General features: G+C 43.7%; 2 protein-coding genes across 5 annotated transcripts in view; both read right to left on the reverse strand.

The window, feature by feature from the left end:
* Htt (huntingtin) overlaps positions 1-457 on the reverse strand; it is a 133,081-nt gene extending 132,624 nt beyond the window's left edge. The window contains exon 1 of the mRNA XM_051200276.1: positions 31-457. Within this exon, the coding sequence (XP_051056233.1) occupies positions 31-236 (206 nt within the window). The 5' untranslated portion in view covers positions 237-457. The remainder of the gene's footprint in view (positions 1-30) is intronic.
* An 8,009-nt stretch (positions 458-8,466) lies between these two features.
* Grk4 (G protein-coupled receptor kinase 4) overlaps positions 8,467-14,865 on the reverse strand; it is a 64,544-nt gene continuing 58,145 nt past the window's right edge. For 3 of the 4 annotated variants that reach the window (XM_051200236.1, XM_051200234.1, XM_051200233.1), the window contains 4 exons: positions 13,686-13,823; positions 11,356-11,493; positions 10,646-10,783; positions 8,467-8,633 (listed from right to left, as the gene is read on the reverse strand). In XM_051200236.1, coding sequence (XP_051056193.1) covers positions 8,583-8,633; positions 10,646-10,783; positions 11,356-11,493; positions 13,686-13,823 — 465 coding nt within the window. In that variant the 3' untranslated portion in view covers positions 8,467-8,582. The remainder of the gene's footprint in view (positions 8,634-10,645; positions 10,784-11,355; positions 11,494-13,685; positions 13,824-14,865) is intronic. The other variant, XM_051200235.1, reaches the window with a different exon arrangement.

Raw genomic sequence — 14,865 nt, forward strand, 5'->3', positions numbered from 1 at the left:
GCCCCGGGAGGGAGCTGCGGCCGGACTCACGGTCGGTGCAGCGGCTCCTCGGCCGGACCCGGCAGCGGCGGCGGCGGCGGCGGCGGTACAAGCGGCGGCGCCTGCCCCTGAGGCGGCGGCTGAGGGGGCTGAGGCGGCGGCGGCGGCGGTGGCGGCTGCTGCTGCTGTTGCTGCTGCTGCTGCTGGAACGACTTGAGCGACTCGAAAGCCTTCATCAGCTTTTCCAGGGTTGCCATGACGGCCTCCTGCCCGGCGGGACAGACCCCGAAGGCTTCGAGCCTACTCGCACTCCGCGGCGGCACTCAGCAGCGGGGCAATGAATGGGGCTCTGCGCGGCGGGCAGAAGCGGAACCAAAGCGCCCAGCCATCTTGGGCCCGTCCCGGCAACCCCCGCGGCGTCTGCGTCCTGTGACGTCATGCCGACGGAGGCGAGGCCACGCTGGATCCGCAGATTTGACAGGGCGAAGCGTCGCCTTTCCCAAAGGCTGGATGTAAGCATGCCCGGCCTCTGCCAACTTGCTAAGAATCTCCGCCCCTCCCACATGACCCCGCCCCTCTCCGGCAAACCAGGCCTCTGATTGGAGGGAGCGGATAGAGAGCGTGATGAGGTAGGCGGGGCGGGCTACTAGATGGGGGCGGGGCCGAACCAAGAGCGGGCTTGAGGGGCGTGGCCGAGCACTAAACAGGAGTTACGCGATGGAAAAAAAAGAGGCGAGGTGGGCAGAGGAGTTGGCGACTCAGCAGGGTTTGGGGAGACTTGGAAGGCAAAGAGTTTGGAAAGCGGAAGGGCAGCAAAGAAATTTCCTTGTAGAAAGCCACCCTGCACCGGGTTGGCGGTGGTGGAGTTCGAACCCGAAACCCAGAGAAGCACTCAGACAGGTGGCCTGCAATACAGTGCAGCATGTTAATAAGGGTTCCCTGAAATGAGAAGAGAACAAGAGTGACCCTTCCCAAAGAACCCTTGTGATCCCTGGACCACTGAAGCCTCTAAAAAACATAAAGCGGCACCAGAGGATGTGCTGTAGAGGAAGCTGATAAAGGGATCCCAAGCAGGCAGCAGTGCCTGCAGCCCAAAGAAAAGCTGGGGTTAGTGCAGCTTTAACCAGACACGTCAGAGTACTGGACAGTGGGCACTGCTCTGGCCATCAGCCAGAACCTACAAGGGCCCTCACTGCGACCTGGGCTGAGGTCTCTGTCCCCAGTATCTCCATCTCCCACAGGTGAGCAATTAAGTAGGAAGATGAGAATAGAATGGATACACCCAGCTTCTGCCTGTCTAGCAGAAAGTGTTGACTTCAGAGAGAGCTGTCTGGAGGTCCCATTTAAGCTCTTCAGGCTACTCCTAAGACTCACGGCCATGAGAAACTCCTCCATCTTCTCAAAATGGCCAAGTACACAGGAGCCAACACTGTTCCCATGGGAGGTATAAGCAGCTTACCTGTTTAAGCTGAGGACAGCAAGAAACAGTCTTTAGACTCCATGTCCCTCCGATTACTAATGCCACTGTTCGCTGCACAGAACCAGTGCCAGCTCCCACATGGCAAGCTCCAACAGCTGGTAGTTGTTAGTAGGCAGACTTGGAAGGCCCAGTGAGCCCCGACTCTTAACATTCTCTAAGCTATGACATCCCTGTTTCCAAATATGGGCAGCTGACTTTTGACTTTTAACCAATACAAGGCAAAGATAATGGGATATCACACTATTGTTAAGTTACAAATGTAACTTTAGTCCTGCTGACTACCATCTTCTCAACTTACATTGATTTTTTTTAATTAGATTTATTCTTTTTATTTAATGTACACATATTTTGCCTGCCTGTTTGTGTTGTACCTCATGCATTGTTTGATGCCTGAGGTCATAGAGGACATCAGATCCACTGGAACTGGAGTTATAGGTGGTGCTAAGCCACCATATGGATGCTGGGAATCAAATCTGGGTCCTCTACAAGAGCAACAAGTGCTCTTAACTGTTGAACCATCTCTCCAGCCCTGCTTACACACATTGAGAAAGAAGAATTGGCAAGACTGACATAAACTGGCATGGTCAACAGTCAGGACCAACATTGGTAGTCCATCAGCCCACAAAGAAGTAGACTCTGCCAACATCACTAAAGCTCTAAGGTGATTCTTTTACAGCCACACTTTCAGATAAGAGGGAACTGGTACCTGATTGCCCACTGTGAGACGCAGGTAGCAGAGGACTTACATAAAAGTTGGGCCCAGATCCTGGACCCACAGAAACTGGATAGTCATATATTTCTAGGCCACTATACTCTGGTAGTTTGTTGGGCATCAAAGGACAGGTATATTGTTTAGCATGCACTGGTGTATCAAGGTACTACCATCTGGGAGTTATCAATGGGTGTTTATAATCTCATAGTTCTGCAAACTAAAAATCCAAAATCCAGATGTTGGCAGAGCAGCTTCCACTGGAGTCCTTACACCATCCTCCCTCTGTGTCTGAGTCGCAATTTTTTTTATAAAAATATAAGTAACTGGATTAAGATCTGGTAGCCTCAATTTATCTCAATACCTCTTTAAAGACTCTCACCAGGACTTAGTGGTGCATGCCTATAATCCCAGCAATAGAAAGGCTGAGGCAGGAGTATTTCAAGTTCAAGGACAGCCTTGGATACTTAGTAATTTCCAAGACAGACTGGATGCATATCAAGACCCATCAGGAGAGGGGAGAGGCCACCACCATCCAAACACAGACCCATTCTAATATTCTGAGGAGTCAGTGTTTTGGTATATAAATTATGAGGTGATACAATTCCATCCATAAAAACAAGCAATACAGTTGCATTCTTACAATTAATCTGACCTTATTCAGAAATATGACCTGTTTTTTAATATGGGCAACTGCAATTTGTCTTTCCATAGCTAACTAGAACCATGTAACTAAAGAAGTCCTGGTCAGTGAGATACTAGCAGAAATAGTGTTACTTCTAGGAAGTCATCTATAAAGGAAAGGGTACATTCACCTTCCATTTGCTTGAAATGAAAATGTGTTGTTTAGTAGTAGAGCAGTCATTCTGGATCAGTGTGAAACTCACATTCTGAGATACGGGAGCTGGAAGGAGTTGGATGGATGAGGGGTGCTGTCATTCTAGCTGCCTGCCCATTTCTGCATTTATTTTTACTGTGACAGAGCAATACATGTCCATTTTATCTAAGCCACAATTACTGTGAGTTACACTATTAGATGCAGTTCTTGGGAATCTATGTGTCACTGAGAACCCATATGGTAAATCAGGTCTAGCTGTGCCTAGAAGAAAGTCATATGCCTAGAACTTCCCATAAGTCCCACAGGGTTATCTGATGAGGAAGCCTTGTAAAAAGGGCTGTCAAATCCGGGCAGTGGTGGTGTATGCCTTTAATCCTAGCAGTTGAGAGACAGAGGCAAGAGGATCTCTGAATTCAAGGCCAGTCTGGTCTACATAGTGAGTACCAGAACAGCCAGGGCTACACGAAGAAACCCTGACTCAAAAAACCAACTGTGGACACACAGATAAAGATTCATGGGACTAGCCTCAATATAGGTTAAATGGAATTTATTTCAGGGAGAAGTCACACAAGAAGCAGATGGCCGCCGCAGGTTCCTGCTCTATGGATCCACACATGTTGCTCTCTGTGACCCAACCAAGCACAAGAGAGAACCCCCTGTACTCAGACCCCAGACCTAAAACCCATTCTCTTTCAAGTCCATACCTGTGGCCACGCCCAAGTGGGCGTGGTCAGTGCTACAGGTGAGGGCAGGGTGGATGTCTCACTACAAACAAACAAAAAGAGCTGTCAAGATAGATGTGGGATGAAGGCAATTAATCCCTGTCATTGGGAGGTTGAAGCAGGCAGATCTCTGTGGGTCTGAGGCCAGGCTGGTCTACAAAGTAAGTTCTAGGACATCCCAGACTACATAAAGAGACCCTGCCTCAAAATAAATAAATAAACTGTTACATAAAAACATATTTTAAGAGTAGCAAGTTTCCATAATTATATACTGAAAAATGGACCCACCTCTTCAAACAAAGATCATTCCTTTTCAAAAAGACATTTTTCTTTAAGTTCACAGAGTTGTTTGGCATACTTCAAAACATAGTAATTCAGAATTTAACACAGTAGAGAAACTGGCCCAATATCTCCAAAGCCTTAAAAATGGGCACAGTGCCCAAACAACAGACACAGATCCAGTGATTGATCCTAGGAGAGCAACCAAGAACGTTGCTCTCCTGTGTGACATATGATCATTTACTACAGCAACATTAAGAAAAGTATCCAGAGCAGATAGATTACATAATTAAATCATGATGCAGGCACCAAGTAAAGAGCCAGGTGTGACTAGAGCCTCTTTTTGTCCCCTTGTGTGTTGTTAGCTCACTCCTTTATCCTTTGGGCACCTGGTAAGTTAGAGTCCATTACTGCAATGAAAATTTTATCAAATCTCTTCCTTTGGCTCTCTGAACAATTTTTACCTTGTACTTCAACATTATTTGCCTATGTAAGAGCTCTAATAATTTCAGAGAGAGAATCCTCAGAGTTTCAGTACTTTCAGTACATGGCCACTTGTCTCCACTGCTTCTGAGCCTATGCATGTAACACAGAAAATCACATTCAGGAATGTGACTGGACGGGTGACTTATCTCCTGGTGGAAAGATGGACCTGGGATAAGGTATGTCCTCCAAAGATGTATCCTCAGAGACCTATTTTCTACTAAAAATATGTTCTCACAGCCCATTTGGCTGTAAACTCATCAATAGATTAATCTATTAATTAAGGTAGCACCCTTATGATCCAATTACACCACCATCTGGGAGCACAGATTCATCACATGAGCCTTTAGAAGGAATATCTAATCACAACATTCTGCCTCTGGCCCCCAAAGTCTTATGTCCATCTCATAACAGAAAATACATTGAGTTCATCTGTAGGGGCCCCTAAAGTCTCAACAGTTTGGACACTGCTCAAGAGTCCAAGTTTAAAGTGTCTTCTAAGATTCAAGGCAAATTCTTAGCTGTGAGTCCCTGTAAACCAAAAAGAAAGTTACATACAGCCAATATAAAGTGGTAGGCCAGGGTCCATGTATTAGGGTCCTAGAAGAACAGAACTGATAGAATGAATATATATCACATAGGGAGTTTATTAAGTTGGCTTACACAGGATGGACTGGACAACACCCTTCTGTGTGATGAAGAGGCTAAGAACCTAGTAGCTTTTCAGTCCATTAACTTAGACCCCTCAGCAGTATCAATCTAGAGCTGCTTCCTAGACAGCTGCCACTCTTCAGTTCATGTCGGAAAGAAAAAAACAGCTGGGTGCCGATGCCAGTGAAGGATGGCAGCAGTGGCACCGACAGAATGGATGCACTCGCCAGCTGAGGAGCCAAGGCAGACAAGCAAGCAATGCTTCCCTCAAACCCTCATCGGGAAATGATGTCTACTTTGGTATCTTCCCTCTCAGTGAATCAAGGATATACCCTCACAGATTCACCCACAGGTGTCTCTTAGGTGATTTCAGATAGTCACATTGACAACCAAGATTAACTAGCCAGGACATACTGTTACTCCAAAAGGGAAAAAAAAAAAAAAAAAAAAAAAAAAAAAAAAAAAAGGAAAATGTCAAGGAGGAAATGAAACACATTACCACTGGTTATTCTTCTGTGTAGCATATGGAGCATATGCTGGTGTTAGGTAAATTCCAAAGAGCCTATAACTCTTTGGATTTAGCACAAGAGTGAAAATAAAGGCCCATATACAAATATTTTAAGAACATATACACATTGATGTGCCACACTTATGACAATTTGCCATCTACTACATAAACATCTGGAAGTTATATGTTCTTTGCTCCTACTTACATTTTCATAATGATCGGAAGAACAAGGTGAGAACTAGGAATTCTTTAGCCCCTTAAGGGATCAATACCAACATTTGGAAGCATGGAAAGAACTTATGACCCATTTACCATACAACCCTCTTTTGGTGTCCGTCCAGCTCACCCTGCACTACAAGGGACTCTATATACCCACAAATGGATACCCCAACCTACCTGCCAAATTTTTTACACTCCTCCTTGAAGACACCTGTGTGCTAGATAGACTCTGGATGTGGCTGGGCCTTGGATACACAGATATGGATGAGAGGCCCTGGAAGCAGCTCAGAAATGGCTTCACAGGGAATTCTTGGAAGACCATTCACGGATGTTGTATCTGTCCAGCCTTACCTTCCCTTACTGTGAGAGATCTAGAAAGGCCTGTGTGGAGTTCACTTAGTGGCTCCTTGGTCTAAAGGAGGACTAGAGGATCTAGTGTTCATTCCAACTGGAGTATCAAATCAGTGTTCATTATTGAATACCTTACCCTAACACTGACTCACACCAGGATGGATCTGAAGTATAGAACATCAAGTTGGTATTAGAGAACTGGCTGGCATGGGAGAAGCCCTACCCATCTACTATCAAAGTGAGACACCAAGAGTGGCATGGGCACAGAAGGAAAGCAGTTTGTTTTACCATTCTCTTTGGGTGGTTCTTTTGTTTTCTTGGTTCAAGATCACTCACTTCCATACACATAAACAAGCATAGTTCTGACGAAACTAGTCCTTAGCAAAGGGTTGTGTCTGATAGTTTCTGAAAAACACTTCCCTCCATCTCTAAGAAAGAGGCTACCTCATCGTTGTGTTGCCTCTTTGTCCTCCAAGTAGTGCTTTTTTTTTTTTTTTTTTTTTTTTTGAGAAACACTCAAAAACCAAAACAAAACAAAAAACAAAAGACAAACCAGTAGCTGCCATGCCATTTCCATTCCTGGAAGTCTGGGAGTCCTTATAGTCCTTACAAATTAGCCTGCCTTGCTGTGCCTTCCATTCAGTGGAAACAATGAAATATTCTACATGTCCAGCCAGTGAAGGAATGTGGTAAATTCTAATTTTATATTGCTTCAGTGTCCATTATAAATATATTACACCAGAAACAGTGCTCAGTAACTGTGATGGTTAATCACCATTGTTGACTGGACAGCATTTAGAATCACCAGGGAAGCCAACCTCTGGACATGTCTGTGAGGGACTTTCTAAGTTAGATTAACTAGGGAGGAAAGACACACTAACTATGGGCAGGAACACTCATTGGCTGGGTGTGGTCCCAGACTACCTAAAAAGGAGGACACAAGCTAGCACCATAATTTCACCACTCTCCTTTGTGACAGTGGATGTAGCTGCTTCCTTCCCTGCCATGGCTGACTTTATCCTCTGAAACTGTAAGTCAAAATAAACCCTTCTTTCCTGATATAACTCATTAGATTAAGATACTAAGTAAAGAACACTAAGGCAATACTGCAGTTGTGATGAACACTTAAACACACTGGACACCCTTAAGACCAAGGGGCCACTCATGAGCGCCACACAGACCTTTGTGGACCTTCTCTCCTAGTGCAAGGGGAAGGTAAGGCTGGAAAACTTTAAGTTTGAAAACTTAACATAGCAAAGATATTAGCACTACTATAGAACATTAGAACTAAGTGGGGTTGTGGAAGTCATAAAGATGACCACATGATCGGGTTTCTGGAAGAATATGGAAGAGTTTGGAACATTGGAGAGAGAAAAGAAATGAATACCATAAGCAAAACATAATGAACATTTCTAATGGAAAACAAGAATGATGAGAGAGGGAGGAGGGAAAATATGAAAAAGAGCATAAGGATCTCAGTCCAGATTCCCAGCACTCACTTCAAAAAGCTAAGTGCTGAGGGCTGGAGAGGTGTGTGAAGAGTTATGAGTATCTATTGTTTTGCAGAGAACATGTGTTACAAGTAAGGTTGTTCCCTGCCAGTCTTGTCCCTCTGCCGTGCCAGCCCCAAATAACACGCAGAGAGACACTGTATTAGATATAAAGCTGTTGGCCAATTACTAGTTTCTCATCGGCTAGCTCTGTCTTAAATATTAACCCATTTTTATTAATCTAAGTACTTCCACATGGTCTCATCTTACCAGAGAAAGGGGCTGGTGTTCTTCTCTCTCCATCTTCCATCTTGGATCTCCTCCCAACTCCTTCCTCTCTCCTCCTTGTCTCCTAGTCCTGCCTATCTTGCTTTCCTATTGGCCAACAGTGCTTTATTCATAACCAATAAGAGACACATATTTACAGAATGACCTCTCCCATCAGACATGGTTTGACTCACAGCACCTACATGGTGGCTCACAATATTTGACTGGCTAGAACTAGATTTGAGTCAGAGCAAAAAAGACCTCAACGAATCCTTTTTCACTTTGTATGTGATGCAGCACAGGCCCAGGAAGATGATGTGGGCAACGAGAGCAGATATACAGGGAAAGGACTCCTGAAAACTGCTCAAATGCACAAGACATCCACACTTGAGAGTCTCAGGGCACACGGTGGTGTTCTCAGGCTTCTTCTTTAATACAGCTTCAGTAAAAAGATAATGCAGATATTAATGTAAAAATATATGAAAGCACATTATAAACAGTGTCACAGACTGTTTATTACAATTCATGGGAAGGACAAGACACTGAGTATGTGACAGATTCCTTCTTAATACCAGGGTCTCGCTCTGTGGTCTGCACAGTGAACCGTCAGCGTTGTGTTGACTCCCTCTCCTCACTGGGGGCAATGGTCAGGCAGCCCTGCAACACACAGCACAATGGCCAGCCTCAGCCATATCTCTAACGCCAAGATGGCTTTGCTTTGCTTGAGTAGCCAAGAGGTCCATAAGCATGGACTCAACCAACCCCAAATCAAAAATATTCAGAAAAAAATTTTAAGTCATATGACAATGCCATATAAGTTAAAAAAACAAAAACAAAAACAAAACAAAACAAAAGCATGGTATGACAACTATTTGTATACTGTATTCTGTATTGTAAGAAATCTAGAGGTGATTTATATAAACACTGCCTATTTATAAAAGAGACTCAAGCAATTTCAGACTTTGGTGTCTTAGAACTAATCTCCAAAGATACCTAATAATGTTCTAGACTGGGAGGATACTAATTGCGGGGTAAGCCAAAAGTTTAAATGTGTTTTTCTTATTTACTTCAAGAAATGGAGTTTTAAATATATTTCCAGCTACTGGGATGATTTTAAAGTCATATGCTTAATTTATATACTGAGATTCTGCCTCAAGATGAGTTCTGATGCTTTGTTACTGTTGCATGCTAAGTCAAATTCAATAGTTGAATGAGTAAAGAAGACAAGCGAGGGTCACTGGCTCTTTCATTAACAAGTGCCATGGTAAGAAGGTGCTCCAAACAGTATAACTCTATTCTATCTGTGGAAAACTCTAGTGGATGTCATATGGGCTCTGAGTAAGGATGATGTCCAGTACTTAACAAATGAAGCAGACTCATTTGTTCAGTTCACATAGCTATCCCTAGTTGTGAAAGAAAATGTGATCATAACAATAACCACCTTGGGAGGTTTTTACTACTAGTCTTGTTTTCGTATATTGAAAAACATACAAATAATCTTTTAGTAAATTCCTCAAGAAATGATAGTTACAAGAAAAAAACCTAAATAATAAAATAAAAATCTTGATAGGAACAAAGCAAAACAATCCACTCCTAAGATGTTTTGCTTGGTGAAATTATTTTCTAACCTTGTCACTTGTGTTGGTATACACTTTTAGTCCCAGCACTCAAGAGGCTGAGGCAGGAGGACCAGGAGTTCAGGGTCTTCCTTTGCTACATGACAAGTTAAGACCAGCCTGGGATACATGAGGAAAAAAAACAAACAAAAGTAATGCTACTACACAAAGTCTCTCCAAAGGATTTCCAATTTTAGAAGGGAAACTACTTTCTTGTGTAAGTGAACTTGGGAAAGCAGTAGTTGGAATCGGGACATGGAAGACTAAACATGCACTATTTGTAGGACTCCCATCAGATACCAAACTTGGTCAAAGTGCTTTGTCACCAAAACAGGAAGCCACTTCAGTGCTAACAAGTCACTGCCATGTGGATCAGAATAGTCTTTCCACCAACAGCAAGCAGCATTGTGAAGATTCTTGTGGGTAAGCTTTAAATAGGACCACATAGCTCTTAAACTACATGAAATCAATCTCTATGTGTGTGTGTCTATCTGTCTGTCTGTCTGTTTACCTGTCTTCCCCTCCTCTTCTTCCTTCTCTCTGACAATAACTCACTATGTAGTGAGCTGGCCTCAAACTCACAGTGATTCGTGTACCTCAGTGTCCTATGTGTGAGCTATACCCAGGCTGAAATTTCTTATATGAGGCATTACAGAAAGAAGTACCTGGTGGTTGGTGGCTATACACACGGTTAATCCCAGTACTCAGGAAACAGAGCTAGAGACTAACTCTGAGTTAGAGACCAGCCTGGTCTACAGTGAGTTCCAGGACAGCCAGGGCTACACAGAGAAACCCTGTCTCAAAAAACAAAATGAAACAAAAACAAACAAACAAACAACAAAGAAACCCAAAAACAAAAAAAAGGGAAGTGATGTTTTCCTTAGAAAATATTTGTCTTTTGATACATATACACACAAAGTATGGGGGGGCATAAATACACATGCCCACACCCATTTCTCAGAACCAAAGCCATTGCTCATACTATATAAATGTTTTACACTAAGCAACACCCCCCAGCCACACAGTTTTCTTTTTACAAAATATTTTTTTTACCCCTCTTCTGAAGATTCTACGTAAGACATTTCCCTTTGGTCTGAGAATGGAGGGACACAACTTGTCTTTTCTATGTGCTGATGAATCTTCCCCATCTTCACTTTCATTGAGGTCCTTGAAACATCCAGATTCAATCATCTGTGTGTACAAAAAGACAGGATAGAGCAAGCAGCTTTAGAGACACAATCAGGTGAGTGATTCCCTAAGCATTATCAGCTCCCAGCCAGCACCTGACCTCAATGTGGGGCACATCAGAGTTCCCAGACCTTCCCTGGCTCCACATTCTTAGACTACTCGTTTCTGACCTCCTCTTGAAATAAGTAAAGTGGCCCCCCTTTCTCCAAGAAAGCTAATTCAAATGGAGCTGCCAGCTAGCCTTGCTTAGGAAGCAGGACTCCAGGGTGGCAGGCAAATCCCAAGATCACCTTTTGCCCACCTCCTGTAACTAGGACCAGGGTATCTTGTCATGCTTCTGGAAAATGCTGATACTGTCTTGGCTTTCCCATGATCTAATCTAGTCCTCATAGTCAAGTCCTTTGCATACATTTACATTGCAGACGGATAGACACAGACACAGACACAGACACAGACACAGACACAGACACACACACACACACACACACACACACACACACACACACACACACACACACACACACACACACACTGTTGAAACCAGCATAAACCTACTCTGCTAGAAAGAGTAGTACCTCATTCTGCCAGGGGATGGTGACACTCCCAGTAGCAAACTGGGCATAGAAAGTTTCATCACTGCTGTCCAGGTTGACTCCTTTCACCACAGAGAACTGGCCAATATCCAAGATATCCTTACAATAAATGGCCTGAGGCTGGGCCAAGAACAGAAAGAGGCATCAACCTATGAGACAACTAGAATAACTCTTAACTCTTTTCTTGTTTTGTTATTTGATTTTTTTTTTCTTCTGAATTTTTGAGACAGAAACAGGTAGCCTAGGCTGTCCCTAAACTCACATTCTGGCTGCCTGACATTTTGTTTTTAATTTTCAGCTGCTGGGAATTGGACATAGGGCCTACACTTGTTGGGCAAGCACTGTGCCACTTAACTACATTCCCAGTCCTAAAGCAACTCTGATCTCCCTTGATTACAAAGTCTACAAATATTGTTCCCCGCCATGTCCATTGCCAAGGCCCTTTCAAACTAATTTTCTAATTTATATCATGTAGATTCTATGACACAGCAGATCCTGCGTCACACTTCTCAGGGAGGCTCCAGTGTCACAGATCCTGTGGCATCTGTTCCAGGCTCCGCCCCCACCGCAGGTGTTCATATACCCCTCATGGGGATCCATTTTCTTCTCTGCAGCAGAAAATAGATTGCAAAGGCTGAAACTATGAAAGAATGGGTGGGATGGGTTGCTTCTGTTGGGACACGGAGAGGGCTGTAAACAGGGATGGAGACCACTGGCTGTGGGATCCACTATTGACAATTTTTATCTTGCTTCTAGCCCTGAGCATCCTACCTGCAAAGTACCTACTTAGCATTTGGGTGAACAGTAGACGCAACCTTCTTGCTAGCAATTTCTCCTCTGTAACTAAGGCCTAGGCCTGCAGCCTCTGCCTTGGCACTGCTGTCCTCAGGAGCAAGTGATCAGGAGAGCATACAGGGTTTTCAAGACCCAGGCCTCCATTCCTTCAGAGCTTTGCTTGCCCTTCTGGGACTAAGGAGAACATAAAGCACAGAACTCTGCAACTAAGGAATCTTTGTCTACTACTGTCAAACACCCTGACAGCCCTGAGGAGTCATTGCACTGTTGGTTGGGTGGAGCAAAGGATGAGTGTCATTACAGTGGTACTCTGCAGGTCACTGGTCAGCACTGTTCCTATTCTCTTCTATCCCACAAAGCGAAGGACAGAAGGACTGGCAAGTCCTCTCTTGGGACAGTCTAGGCCAAAAGCCAAGACACATGTAGCCCTACAAACTAAGAACCTTAATTCTGAAAGCAAAATGTCCAGAGTTTGCTTAATTGCCTTGGTGCAATTTCTTTAATCCAAGAACACAGACAGTCTAGGATGGCCCTGTCAGGGTTTTCCCCCTTCCTCCCGAGAAACCACACTGGCCTGTCTTCCCTGCTTTTGAACCAAGCTGCCCCATCTCCAGACCTGACAGCTATATGAAGTTCAGGTTGTGCATGCTGCACTGTCAGGCAACACTTCCCAGCATGCCAATCGGTTTGTCTTCCTACCTGTCTCTCCAAGCAGAGGCCATCCTTCATCTACCTTGCTTTCCCTTTGTTTTCTTACCTAGAGCTATTCTGGAGATAGTGGACATGCCCTGAATATCTCAAGTAGGAATCAGTTCCAAGGAAGCAGTTACCACTATAGCAAATACTATGGATATTAAGCACGTTCTGAAGAAACCTTACAAATAAAACTATCTCAATTGTAGGTTTATCTTAATTCTATCCAAAAATGAAATTTTAACTTATCTTTCCATTTTCAGACTGCTAAGGGTAGAGTCCAGGCTATCTTTCACCAGTAGTTCACCTATTGTGTACTACATTTACCATATTCACTATATGTACTATATATATAACTGGCACTGTGCTTTTGGAAGCATGACCTTGTTTATCTCAACAGCATACTCATGAGGAAGCACACATATGACAGCTCCAGAAGGATGCACATTCCAGACTAAGCAGCTGTGTGTACTCAGTGCAATGAGTAAGCACAGGCATGGAGGTAAACCCAGCACTGAGCTCTGACCAGGAACACTGGCACACAGAAAGCCTTGAAGGGTATATCAAAAGGGTCTGAAATGGCACTGAGAACTGGGAGGACAGGAGTTTGACTATCCCAGAAGTGATGGGCTGCACACCCCAAGCCTTGGAGCCAGGGAGCTACTAAGGTCTGTGTGAAGGTAGTGGGATTGGGCAGAAGAAGAAGCAGAGATAACAGGCCTCAGAGAACCCACAGGCCAGCTGTATCAAGTGTGCTTTAACAAAAAGACTGCTATGGGAATGAGTGTTCTTGGGGACCTAGCTACTCTAGGTAGCATACTTACGTCAGGATAAAAAGGGGCATCTAACATATTTGCTTCCAGCCTGCTGAAGTTAATGTCCTTGAACACTGGGTGCTGCTTTACAGCAGCGGCTCCATCACTCTGACAGCCTAGCCGATGAGTTGGATCCTTGATGAGTAACTACACAAGAGAGAAACAATCGAGTGAATCTATTAGGACAGAAATATTAACACAAAACTGTCCTCTTTAATAACCAAAGAAGTTGGGGTAACAGAGAGGACATTTACCCAAATAAAGAGCCACTTCAGTTTCCAAGTATCAACCACATTGTACAATTTCAGACTTAACTAAGTAGGTTATGGTTTCGAAAAGGGTAAAGCTCAAATCTTGCCATGAGTGATCAAGAGATGGAAGCCTGAAGTTCAGTGCCTCATTTTGTACTGCTTTAATCTCAGCACTTGGGCAGAGGCAGACAGATCTCTGTGAGTTTGAGGCCAGCCTGATCTACATACTTACATAATGAGTTCTGGGCCAGCTAGCGCTATATAGACTCTGTCTCAAAAAAGACAAAACAAACAAACAAAAACCCAAACAAATAAAAACATCGATTTGAACAAACTAATCCTCAAGTAAAAAATGTAAAAATTAAGGGATAATCATTAAGGACATGGAATTATGAATTTAGAAATACTATTTCAATGCTGTTGAATTTATAAAAAGAAACCTTTATTCATTAGAGTACTAAGGACCTCAAGTGAATAAAAAATTTGGTAAGCTTCCTTTCAGAAACTGTATATGCTTAACTCACTGACTTTGTCCCTCCCCCATGTCTAACAACACCTCTGCTTTCCCCCTGCTTTTGGTTTTATTTATGTATTTGTGTGAGTATATGCCAGAGTGCATGTGTGGAAGTCAAGGGAGTTTTTCAGATCAGGAATCCATTCTTGCTGAGGCAAGTGCCTCTTTGTTTCTGTTGCTGAGCTGTGTATTCCAGGCTAGCTGGTCCCACAAACTTCAGATGATCCTCCTATCTCTACCACCTATCCTAACCCCAGGAGTACAGGGATTAAAGATGTGTGCCATCACATCTGGCTTTGCCATAGATTCTGGAGAAAAAACTCAGGTCATCAGGCTTATGTGGTAAATCGTTTTCACCCACTGAACAATCTCCTGGGCCACTGTGTTTTTTTTTCAAGACAGGGTCTTGTAGCCTACGTTAATT

Source organism: Phodopus roborovskii, unplaced genomic scaffold (genome assembly GCF_943737965.1).
Source record: "Phodopus roborovskii unplaced genomic scaffold, PHOROB, whole genome shotgun sequence".
Lineage (NCBI taxonomy): Eukaryota > Metazoa > Chordata > Mammalia > Rodentia > Cricetidae > Phodopus > Phodopus roborovskii.